General features: G+C 33.3%; 1 protein-coding gene across 1 annotated transcript; it reads right to left on the bottom strand.

Moving 5' to 3' along the window:
• Positions 1 to 8250: 8250 nt before the first annotated feature.
• On the bottom strand, positions 8251 to 9288 carry LOC115981517 (histone H1.2-like). Its single transcript, XM_031103711.1, has 2 exons — positions 9088 to 9288; positions 8251 to 8967 (listed from the first exon to the last, which is right to left on the bottom strand). The coding sequence occupies exons 1-2, from the start codon at positions 9166 to 9168 to the stop codon at positions 8404 to 8406; spliced, it is 645 nt and encodes a 214-aa protein (XP_030959571.1). The 5' UTR covers positions 9169 to 9288; the 3' UTR covers positions 8251 to 8403.
• Positions 9289 to 12705: the final 3417 nt, after the last annotated feature.

Genomic DNA, 12705 nt, shown 5'->3' with positions numbered 1-12705 from the left:
CTATTTATTGTACTGAATAAAAGAGAGGTCCTAACATATATAAAGGTATGGCCACCACTTATAAAATCCATTAGGATAGGTAATTGTTGCTTAATTTAGCTTGAGGAAAGAAAAAAGATCCTTTTTTTTTTTTTTTTTTTTTTTTTGAGAAGCAACCCCTTGGGTTAAATTTATTAATGCATCCTCAAAAGATCAAGTTGATAAACATCAAAAATATCTGGAGGAACAGCCTCTTGTTGATAATACAGAAATTTACGTAGATTAATTGAGAGCCAATTACCAAAAGAGTAAGAGGCAAAATAAAGTTATATGCAAACTACTACACCAAAGTCCCCCTTTCCTATTTTCTTTGCTTTTTGCTAACGAGGGTGTCCAGAGCTTTTTGAGCACTAAACATTTTCCATGAAAGTGTGTATTCTCCCTGTCCCACACACACACCAGGTAAACAAGGATGAATCCCTTGGAAGTGGCCCCAAGATACTAGCTAGAGGTTTCAAAGCAGGCCATTTGTTTTGTCATATCAATTCAAAATTTCTTACCATTTGCAAGCAGCAATAAGCCAGTTAGCAAATGTAGTGAACGTTATAAATACCATCGTCATAAATACCATCGTCCAGATCATGGTACAATCTCTTCCCATTGAGTGCATCAAAAATATAATCATAAATGCAATTGAACTAATTCATTATTAGGGTAATTGCAGCCGTGAACTAGGCACAAATTAAATTTGACAGACAATGTGATCACTAACAATTCAGAACACTGATAGCTCCTTGATGCCAGTTTTTAGAAACTAAGATTTAACACTAGTACCCAAAAAAAGAAAAAAAAACAAGATTTCACATGAACAATGCAAGGTAAAAGGGCATACAGAATTATGAAATTCCTTCCTCTTGACTCAAATTTTACTGGACTAAGTGTCCTTGTTGCAAGTATGTCTTCAAAAAGAGTCAATAAATATCTCTTTAAAGGGAATATTCAAAAAGTTTCAGCATTTTTTTTTGGATTTTTGGGTAACAAACAATTATTTTTCCAAAAGTATACATTATTTATTAAAGATGTTTGTTTACATGTCAACACAATTTAGTCAATTACAGAAACCCAACTCTCTAATAGTAATATACCATAAATAATCAGATCATCTTGCAGAAGTACCACATTCCTGCTGATCATCACCTACTTGGTATTTATGTTACTATTAATACCAAGAACCAAATAACTTGTTCATATTCATGGCAAGACAGTGAAGCTACGAATGGTCTACAACTGAATACCCTCTTGTAAGCTAATAAACTCTTTGCCACTGTAATTAGCAACCAAATTGCAAGCTAATTTATTTACATATTATTTACAGCTTTATTTATATTCAGTAGAATCATAAATAAAAGACTATTGTAGCTTCTCCAGATATTCTACAAGTTTTGTTATGAATGTAGAAAATCATTGAATTCAATCACTATCATAATTAACAAATTTAATTAGTGTAAGAATTGTCCTTGGATGATATCTTTTAAATGTCACCGCAGGTATGGATGTAATTAGTTTGTTTGCATGCATATGCACATGCATACATTAACTAGGCCTAAAAAATTAGTTTGACATAGAAAGTTAAAGAAAAAATATTTCAGGTATAGTTAACTGAATGAAGTTGACATCTTCCTCTATTGAACTGAATATGAACGTAGTGTTTATTCGAGATTGACATCTCATAATGTCATCATTGTTATTAAGTTGTCATTACACTCATTAGCAGAAATGCATTGTTGGGGGTCAGGAATTAGCATTAAGAAAACTGTTGAAAATCAGCAACATTGTCCTGCTCCATCTTTCAATGCATGTGACTTATAAATTTTCTTTTCCTAGCAATTCAAAAGATCTAACAATTTCAATAGGTCTAACAATTTCATTTCAAGAGATGTACAATTTTCATGGCATTTCCTTTTTCAGCCATACTAGTCATTATTATATCAATCATCCATGCATGTAGTAGCCTTTAAAATTAATAAATTGAGGGAAAAGGACATGCTGCTAAGAAAACTGGTAATTCACACTCTGGCTGTGCTTAGTAAATCCAATTCCATATTTTGTACAACTTAAGAGTCCAAAAATTGCTCATTCAATCAATTAAGTGAGAATCTTTCCAAGAATGATGACTGAACAATCAGACCATGAACATTTTGTCATCTAGATTCTAAATACTGATAAATTACTCATAATAGATTTAAATTTTCAGAAGTAAACTTGGGCCACTTCTGAAACAAAACAAAGCTACAGCAGTAACAAAGAAGTTTTTCAAACACATCATGAAGTAAAACAAAAGAACATACCTAAAGTTACTTGCATGTGCTACACTGGTTAAGATTCTTAAACAAACAATTTATACTTTTTACTGTTGCTAGATTTTTAAAAATGGAGCTATGAAGGGAAGGAGAAGAACAAGTAAAAAAATGAAAAAATATAGACACTTTGACTGCTTTTCAGTCAAGTACTTACTTAAAATTTAATAGATAAACTGCCTACTCTATACACAAACCATTTATAAGTCATACCCGCCTTGTTTTGATTCTTTTGAAAATTTGGAGCCTCTCCCACTTCTTGAGATTTCACCAATGTACTTATCACTGTAAAAGTAACCCAAATGTTTGTTGCTAATAATTCTCCATTTTCTTAACATCCAAACAGCAATATTAACCCAAATGTTTATTCCTAATAATTCTCCATTTTCGTAACATTCAAACAGCAATATTATCGCTTCCAACAAATCCAGTTCAAACATTGCTATCGTCAAGCCAACCGGTGTGCAGATTTGCTTGCTAGAATGGGTGCTGTCCAGGGAAGTGATTTTATTTCTTTTATTAGTCCACCTGTGGACATTTGCAAAGTGTTTGAGGATGACTTGAATGGTGTACATTTTGATAGGATGTGCACTGGTTGTTTAATGAAATCGTCTATTTACCCAAAAAAAAAAAAAAAAAAAAAAAAAAAAGCAATATTAGAATTCCCAACCAATCAAAAGCAAAATAGGGTTTTCTTTGCCAGCACACTTACCTTCCTCAGAAATGTGTGATGAGTATCAAACACATCGAGAAGCTTTTCACTCAATATTCACATGCAACAACCCCTCTCGCTTTCACAACTCGCTAACAAGGAAAACTCACCAAGTCATCAACTCAGTAAAACCACGTGTTAACATCACAGCCCATTCATCACAAATCCTTCTCCACCACACATTAGAAAAACAAATGTCATTTTCACATATTTTCAAAAATATTACTCATTTTTTTTTTATCACAATCACAATCAGTCAAATTATTATCCCCTTAAGCAAAGTACAACCTCGCCCTCCACATTGTTGTAATGGGGGGTGGAAGTTCCATTTTGGTCAATCTCATTGGCATCGATTATACATGAAGATTTGAGAGCGATGCATATATGGAAGTTAAAACAAATAAATCTACTCACCTCCACCACACCATATCACACATGGAGAGTGCTAGAAGAGGACCAAGTTTGAGTTATGTAGTCAAGGACATGACTAAATCTTTAGTTACAAGTTTGCACTCGGCCAAATCCTCTGCATCACCTTCTCATATGCTTGTCCTTTCCTTTGATTAGATTCCTGTTGGCCACTGTCATTAGGTTTCCACAATCAATCATCCATATGCAGGTCAAGAGTCAACTCTCGACTATTATCTTATAAAACACTTATTTAAAAGCAGAATTGGTCAATTTTCCAACAATGACAATCATAATAGCTGTAAATCCAATAGAAGGGAGGGTTACAGTAACTTACGATTGATTTCAGTTACCAACATAGGAATTTTTGTTCTAGGGATTAAAGAAAATATATTGAAGTAAATTCACTTGTTCTAATTTTCCTGTTTTACACAGTACATTCCTCAAAATATAATATATGAAAAGAATTCTACACATTCTACTGAATAAAAGATAGGCCCTAACATATACAAAGATATGGCCACTACATATAAAATCCATTAGGATAGGTAATTGATGCTTCAATTAGCTTGAGGATCTTGCTGAAAATACGGAAATTTATGTAGATTAAAAAAGAATCAATAACCAAAAGAGTAAGAGGTCAAATAAAAAAGAAATAAAAAAGTTATATGCAAACTACTACACTAAAGTCCCTCCCCCACCCTCCCTTTTTTTTTTTTTTTTTGCTAACAAGAGCGTCCAAAGCTCTTTGAGCACCAAACATTTTCCCGGAAGTGAGTATTCTCACTGTTCCACACACACCACGTAATTACAAGGACGAATGACCTATTAAAAAAAAATTATAATTACCTATCCAAAAAAAGGGCAAATCCCTTGGGAATGGCCCAAGAGACTAATTGGTGGTTTTGAACCCAGGACATTTGTTTTGTCATATCAACTCAAAATTTCTTACCATTTGCAAGCAGCAGTAAACCAGTAAGCTAATGTTCTACTATTATTGACAGCCAAAACCAAGTTCAATCCAAGCATTTGATTTTATGTCTTCTAACACCAATTTCATTGCCAATGACTCATGGGTTTCAAGTGTCTCTCCATGGAGATTGCCTGATTTAAACCCCTACAAGGGCTTTCTTTGCAATGGGGAGAAGAAGAAATTTAAGGATTCTAACTGTTAATGTGGGAAACCTTGTGTTGTACCATCATTTCATTCATGTCACTCACCTCTCCTTGATGTAACGGCACAAATTTTAACAATTATCATATTCTCATTATTACTTCCAACAATTTTTTTGAGACTTACCCCACCCTTCCCTGCCAAAAGAAAACTATCTTTTAAGGACATTGACATTACTATTTTATCAAACATGAAATGTTTTAGTAGTAGTTAGAATAATACCTAACAGAGAAATGATATCCTGTTTTTTAGCTCCTGAAAAAAGGCAATCCTTGTTAGAACTAACATTTGTTCATTTTATATCTGCTCAATAAATTAGGTAGGAAGCTTACAAAGTGGAGAGATAACAAAGTGAGATTTGGTACTACATAACAACATAATTACTTAAGAATTGAAGATGAAGTGATACCCATCTTCATTGGCTTGGTGAAGACATCTCTATCAGTGATAATTAAGTTCAAAACAACAATACCTTTAGAGATGCTGGTAATCTATTTATTAATGTAGAAGATTATCTAACCTCTACATTCAATGTACCACATATAAAGGAAAAAAAAAAATTCTATTTATGCTAAATATTGACATGTTATGCAATAAAAGAATTTAGGGAGTGGTGACGTAAAACCGATTTCCCATGTGTCCTGACTAGGTGTTCAGACAAGTACTTTACTCATTTTTTAGTGTCCATGCAATATAGTTAACGTTATAAATACTATCGTCGAGATCATAGTACAATCTCTTCCCATTCAGTGCATCAAAAATATAATCATAAATGCTATTTAACGAATTCATAATCAATTTGACCGACATTGTAACTAATAATTTAGAACACTGATAGCTCCATGATGCCAATTATTAGAAACTAAGATTTAACACTAGTGCCCAAAAAAAGAAATAACAAGATTTCACACGAACCATGCAAGAGTAAAGGGCATACAGAATTATGAAATCCCATCCTCTTGACACAAATTTTAGGGGACAAAGTCCACGTGGCAAGTATCTCTTCACAAAGAGTCAATGCAAATCTCTTTAAAGGGACTATTCAAAAAGTTTCTACCTTTTGTTTGGAGTGTCGGGGAAAACAAGCTATTAATTTACCGAAAGTATACATTATTTATTAAAGAAGTCGGTTTACACGTTGACACCAATTGGTTAAAAATGCTACTCTATCTTATTTTATCATCTTAAAAAGCTACTTTATCAATTATACCATATCATTTTACAATACACCTTATATCTAAAAACTCTATTATTTTACTTTTTCATTAAAATGTTATTTTTTTTAATCTTTCTTTATTATTTTTTTCACATCATCACTTTTTTAGCTAAGGGGTGGAATAAAATATATATATATATATATATTTTTAGCATAGTTCTACAGTAAAATTCTAAGTTTAGAATTGTACTGTAGCACTATTGCAAAAATTTTTGCAATAGTGAGGTATACCATTTTTTGATACAAATATTTTTTTACTATGAAATGTCAAAAAGGCCTTAGATATGGCATTAACATTCTTCAATGCTAATGCTCTTACAGAAACATTCATAACCAGATCGTCCTTCAAAAGTACCACCAAGAACCAAATACTGTGTTCAATTAGTCTACAACAGAATTACCCTCTTGCAACCTAAAAACTTTGCTGTAGTCTTTAACAACCAAATTACAAGCAAATTTATTCATACACAGTATTCCCAGCTTATTTAGAATCATAAATAAAAGACTATTGTAGCTTCTCCAGATAACTGAAAGGTTTTGTTATGACTTTAGAAAATCCATCGCTATCATATTATTAAAAAAATTGACAAATTCATACAAAGAATAGTGTAAGAATTGTCTTTAGAAGATATTTCCTAAATATCACCGCAGCTATGGATGCAAGTAGTTTGTGATTGCGTGCATGCACACGTGTCTACATTAACTAGACCTCAAACATTTGTTTGACATAGAAAGCTTTAAGATAAATTATCTCAGGTATAATTAACTGAATTACTGAACTAAATACGAACATAGTGTTTTTTAGGGATTGACATCTCATAATGTCATCATTGTTATTAAGTTGTCACTAGACTCATTGGCAGAAATACTTTGGGTGTGTTTGTATAAGCTAATATAAAATGATGTTTTGAATTTAAAATGAGCGTTTGTAAAAAAGTTATGAAATATCTAACAATTTCAATAGTCCAAACAACTTAATTTCAAGAGATCTACAATTTTCCTGACATCGCTGGCTTTCTTTGCCCATGTTTAGAATCCATACATGTAGTAGCCTCTACAACTGCTAAATTTTGGGAGGACATGCTGCTAAGAAAACTAGTACATCCAATTACATATAGTTTCGTACAACTTCGAGTCCAAAAAATTGCTCATTCAATCAGCAAAGTGAGAAGCATTCCAACAATGATGATAGAACAATCAGACAATGAAACATTTTTGTCATCTAGATTCCTAAACACTGATAATTTACTCATGACAGATTTAAATTTTCATAAATTCAACTTTCGAGTAAACTTGACTTAGGTCACTTCTGAAACAGAACAAAGTTACAGGCCACAGCTGTAACAAAGAAGATTTTTTCAAAACCACATCATGAAGTAAAACAAAAGAACACACCTAAAGTTACTTCCATGTGCTACTCTGATTAACTTAAGATTCTTAAACAAACAATTTATGCTTTACACTGTTGCTGGTTCCAGGAACTATGAAGGGAAGGAGAAGAACAAGTAAAAATAAATAAATAAAGACACATTGACTGCTTTTCACTCAAGTGCCTACTTTTAAATTTAAATTAATAGATAAACTGCCTGCTTTATACACAAACTCATGAGTCATAAGTCATACCGACTCTGTTTTGAAAATTTGGAGCCACTCCCACTTTTTGAAATTTCACCACTGCAAATAAAAAAAAAAAAGTAACCCAAATGTTTAATCCTAATAATTCTCTCCATTTTCTTAGCATCCAAACAGCAATATAAGAATACCCAAAAACCAATCAAAAAGCACGACAGGGTGAGTACCAAACACATCTCGTTTGGAAGCTTTTCACTCGATACTCACAAGCAACAACAACCCCTCTCGCTTTCACAACTCGCTAACACACAGTCACCGACTAAGTAAACCCACGTGTTAACATCACAGCCCCACCCATTATAAGATTTTTTTTTTTTTTTTAATCACAGTCGGTCAAATTATATTATCCCTTAAGCGAAGTACAACGTGGCGACGATCCTATCCCCACTAACGTGCGTAGATCCCCCCATTCCCACGTTTCACTGATACTAACATGCACCGTCAATTCTAACATGCACGGAATCTCGTACGGAAGCCCATGAATCCAAGAGAATATGGCTAACTTACGCAGCGAGCACACGTGGAATGTTTAGCTATTGAAAATAATTCTGCCCTCTTTTGTGGGCTTACCTCTCAAAAAAAAAAAAAAAAAAAGAGCTACTGAAATAAAAGGCGACGAGAAAAATACGAAAAGCCATTCGTAAAGTTTAAAATTAATTAATAATAAAAACAAAACAACGTGATAGTCCAATTAAGATTTATAACTAAATATTATTTAATTAAACAAAATAAAATAAAAACAGACAATCCCTAAAAACATTTTATAAAAAAAAAAAAAAAAAAAACATTAGCTGTGTCATACAACTATCTTCTTCTTTTCTTGCCTAAATCAGAAACTACTACCCTTACTAAAGTAAGGTATTTACAATCACTGCCATCACTCTGAAAAGCACAACCTAACACAAACAGGGAAAAAAAAAAACTTCTACTTCTTTGCCTTCCTCGCCGGAGCTTTCTTCTTTGCCGCCGGAGACTTCACGCTCTTCGGCTTCGGTGCTTTCTTTGCCGGCGCGGCCTTCTTCGATGGAGTTGTTCTTGTTGAAGTCCTCGCCACCTTCGACTTTGGCTTCGCAACTGGTTTTGCCTTCGCTGCAACCTTCGTCTTTGGCTTTGGCTTCGCAGCAACGGACTTCGCCTTAGGCTTCACAGCCGCTGCGGCTTTTGCCTTTGGCTTTGGCTTTGGCTTTGGCTTGGTTGAAACTTTCTTTGCCTTGGGAGCAACTTTGGTTGCCTTCGGCTTTGCAACGGACTTAGGCTTCGCCGGAGCAGAAACGGTTGAGGACTTCTTCACCGGAGCGGCAGGAGCGAGCTTGAAAGAGTTCTTCACCTTGACGAGCTTTCCGGAAGCGACGAGTTTCTTCAAATGGAAGAGCAAGAGCTTGCGGAAACTCGTCGGCAAGTGCTTGTGCTTCTCCTCGGAGTACTTCGTGATCGCGTACTGGCTTGAACCTGTCTTCTCCTTCAGAGTCACAATCGCCTCCGTAATCATCTGCAAAAAAACCAAAATCAAACACACAAAAATCAGTTTCAGATCTTCAAATTTTGAAAATGAAACAGCTTTCTAGAGAGAGAAAGTTAGGGTTTCTAGAGAGAGAAAGAAAAACCATACATCGAGGAAAGGAGGGTGAGAGGGTGCGGATTTGGGCTTTTTAGGGCCGGACGATTTCCTCGACTCAGTAGTAGCGGCCATGGTGAGTTAATTCGGACGAGTTCAATGGAGATTTGATTCGGAAGCAGAGCAGAGAGGAATTGGAATCGAAAAGAGTGTTTTGGTTTTTAGAGAGAGAAATTTGGATGTGAGATAAAACGGTTAAGGAGAGAGATTAATATAGTGAGAATGTGAAAGAAATGTGAGCGGTGATTGGTGGAAAGTAGTCAGACGCGGATTGAGGCAAATTTGAAAGTTTGAATGTGGGCCATTGGATTAGTGGGTTATCTACGGCTTGGGGTGGAAGTTTGGGTGGGGTTTGGATTGAGGATTTTGGGGAATAAAAGTTTTGGGGGTTGAGATGAGTTTTGGGTGTGTTTTTCACTTGATTTGTGAGGGGTGTAATTTGGGTTGTGGGTCATGGATTTTATTGAGGTTTCGATGGTTTTTTAGAGGAGCACGTAAGCTTTGTAATGAGTGTTTATTTGGGTCTTTTGGTCCCGACAATTGGGAGAATTTTGGATTTGAAGGTGAATTGGTCAAAACTAGGGTTTTTGAAGAGTTTGTTTAGGTTTGGATGAATTTTGAGGCAATGCTTGGTGTTAAATTGTGGTTTTTCAATTGTATATGATTGAAGGGTTGTGAAGGAGTCAATTGGTTCAAGAATCATGAAATTTGGACAAATATTGGTACTTGAAATATTAATCAAAATGTCATTTAAGTTGAACATATCAAACCCATGTCCTTATCTCACAATTTAGGGATTATCATTCCTTAGTCAACAATTATCTCCAATTAATCAAATTATTAACCACTTGTTAATGACTAAGGATACTTTCCAAGCATAGTTAATGGTATATAAAGAACTCATTCTCCAAGGTAAGCTTGTTTATATAACGGCCAGATATAATTGAATGTCTTGTATGGTAGTTTTTTTAGTCTATATGCAATTTAACGAATTGGCATTCTCTACATTGTCGTGTTTTGGGCCATAAACATTAAACGAGAATAAATCTTATCATTCATTCTCCTAGGAGAATCGTATATATATCCAATATTCTTTTTTAGAGAAGTTTCAACTTTCATTCACCATATAAATATATGGCATCCACTTAGGTTATGTCTTGAAACATATTCATGCTTTTTATCAAGCTCATTTGACTAATGTTCATCTATTAGAGATGTCTAGTTAGATCAACTATCTTGAATCGATTCATTCAAATAGAATGAATCACAGTTATTTATAAATTAATCATTCATAACAAACACTTACAATAGAGCATGGAAATTCTTGTTCTACTCACTAAATGATGAAAAAAGCATTTTTATATGGCTCTCATCCTAAAAGTTGAAATTTGAAATTTGTTCTTATAACTTTATCTAAAGGTTGCCGAGAATAATGAAAGTATACCACTAAAAGAAATGATTCTCAAAGGTTGTATTTTTAGATCTTTAATCAATAGCCTATACTTATACAAATGTTTAATTCCCCACCCTTACCAAGAACATGGGTGATTTCCTCAATTCAACCAATTTTTAAAGATTAGATCCATTTTTCAATCATGCTTGGAAAATTATCTTCCAGCCATTAGTGATAGTTCAATGAAATAAGAATGCTTCCTATTGCATCTACTCAAGATGCAAATTACATTTTTAACTATTGAAGGCTAACTTTAGAAATTAATTTCTTCCTTAGCATCTCTCAGTTTTAAGAGGCAATAAAAATTTTAAACTTAAAATAAATTGTTCATCATAAAATCTCAACAAGAAAGATGGAAGAATTTTATTATGCCACTGCTATATAAAAATAGTTAGTGAATAATAAGTATTTTTATTATAAAAAAAAAAAAAAAAACATTTTTCTTGTTTGCTCCAACGAAAATTCCACAATAAAATTTTAATTTTTTTTTTCTTAAAAAGTCAAAATATTGAAGTTGTATCGCATTTATATGACTAGACAATTTAATGTATCACTTAGTTTTATTAGTGTGCCATTGTAGGATTTGTTTAATAAACTCAAAAGATACTCATATTGCCTCATATGAGCTAAATTGACTTCACAAAAATAATGGGGATGGGTACTTTAGATAATCCTAAACATATAAGCTTTCTTATCCATCTGTCTCTGTTCATACTTCCCATAGCATAGTTTGTCATGTTATTTCTCCTAGTGAGAATCATTAATAAAAATCAATTTTTAATCACCTACTTATTGGGAAAAAATATTAATCATCTAGCTTCTAAACCTTTTGAAATTATTACTACCTGACACTGAAGGCCGCAATATCTCAATAATAAGTTTTGCACCAACTTTTGGTGCCAACTTTACTAATATCCAATTTTTTTTTAAAGAGTTTCAACATATGGCACCCGCTCCTAATGATAGCTATTTATTATTAAACGAAAATACCAATCGGTTTTCTGGTGTAGTCAGGAATTAAACCCCAAATATCTTATTTAATCATCATAGACTTTATCAGTTGAATTAATTGAAACTCACACTAATATCCAATTATTAAAGTGCTCGAACAATTTTATACTTATTGAGTCAAGAGACTTGTAACTCAATTGGTACTTTATGATATTTTCAATGGAAACATACATGATTCAAATCCTCCTCCTTTAACCATCAAATTATAAAAAATGAAAAAAAAAATTATAAATAATGATATTTGTCTATTCCTTGCTCATCTAATGATTTTCATAATCCACAATCTACTATAGGAAAGATAAGAAAAAATTTTGGGGCAAGAAATTCATCATCTTCAAATCTTCCAACATCAACGCAACCACGACAAAATGTTTAGACTGATTTAGATTTATCTAGTTGTCTTGGGGGCATTTGATATTTGGCATGTCTGCTTGTATTACAACATGAATCACTTTTATGAACCCATTTAAGTTAGTCAACAGTTGCCCAAGCTTATTGGAGTAATTATTCAATAATCTGAGAGCATGATCGCATGAGATTCTTCATCTCACATAATAGTTGGTTCCACTAATAAAATTTATGATGAAATCTACCATTCATGTGAAGAGAATCTTAGGTCGATGTACCAAATATTTTCCTACTTATTGTATTCTCCTTCACAAAGATTCTAATTTTACTTGTTTTATTATGGTCACACTCACACATGGGTTATGTTCCATATTTTGTTCAGGTGTACAGGGCTATAATTTTCTATCGTTTTTTTTTTTTTTTCTCCATTTAGCATCATTCTAGCAACAATTTCGTTAGTTGCTACGTTTTTGAAATATTTTAGCAAACTAACATCTTGAGTTTGTTAGATTCAATTTCAATGAAGAAAATCAAATCAAATACACCTGATTTATGCTCTAGCAGAGGCTGATGTGGATCTTTTGTACATGTGGAACTTAAGTATAATACACTCGATTTATGCTTTGGAGAAGAAATATCAAATATTACACATCTGGAGAACATTGAGAAGAAGAAAGAAAGAGTTTTTTGCAAGTGGGTTTGGTTTTGCCGTGGGTCTCTTCCTCTTCTTTTCCTTCTTTCTTCTTCTTCTCATTCTTTCTTCTTCGTTCTTCTTCTTCGTTTCTTAGATCAGTAAAACT

Source organism: Quercus lobata, chromosome 3 (assembly GCF_001633185.2).
Source record: "Quercus lobata isolate SW786 chromosome 3, ValleyOak3.0 Primary Assembly, whole genome shotgun sequence".
Taxonomy (NCBI): Eukaryota; Viridiplantae; Streptophyta; class Magnoliopsida; order Fagales; family Fagaceae; genus Quercus; species Quercus lobata.
Note: the sequence above shows the minus strand (reverse complement) of the source record. Positions and strands in the feature narration are given on the sequence as shown.

What these genes read in the sequence shown, in the direction of transcription:
- LOC115981517 (XM_031103711.1), bottom strand. Translation starts at nt 9,168, where the DNA reads ATGGCCGCTACTACTGAGTCGAGGAAATCGTCCGGCCCTAAAAAGCCC. An exon ending in CTCACCCTCCTTTCCTCGAT is followed by an intron (nt 8,968 to 9,087) that starts GTATGGTTTTTC and finishes GTTTTTTTGCAG; the next exon opens with ATGATTACGGAGGCGATTGT.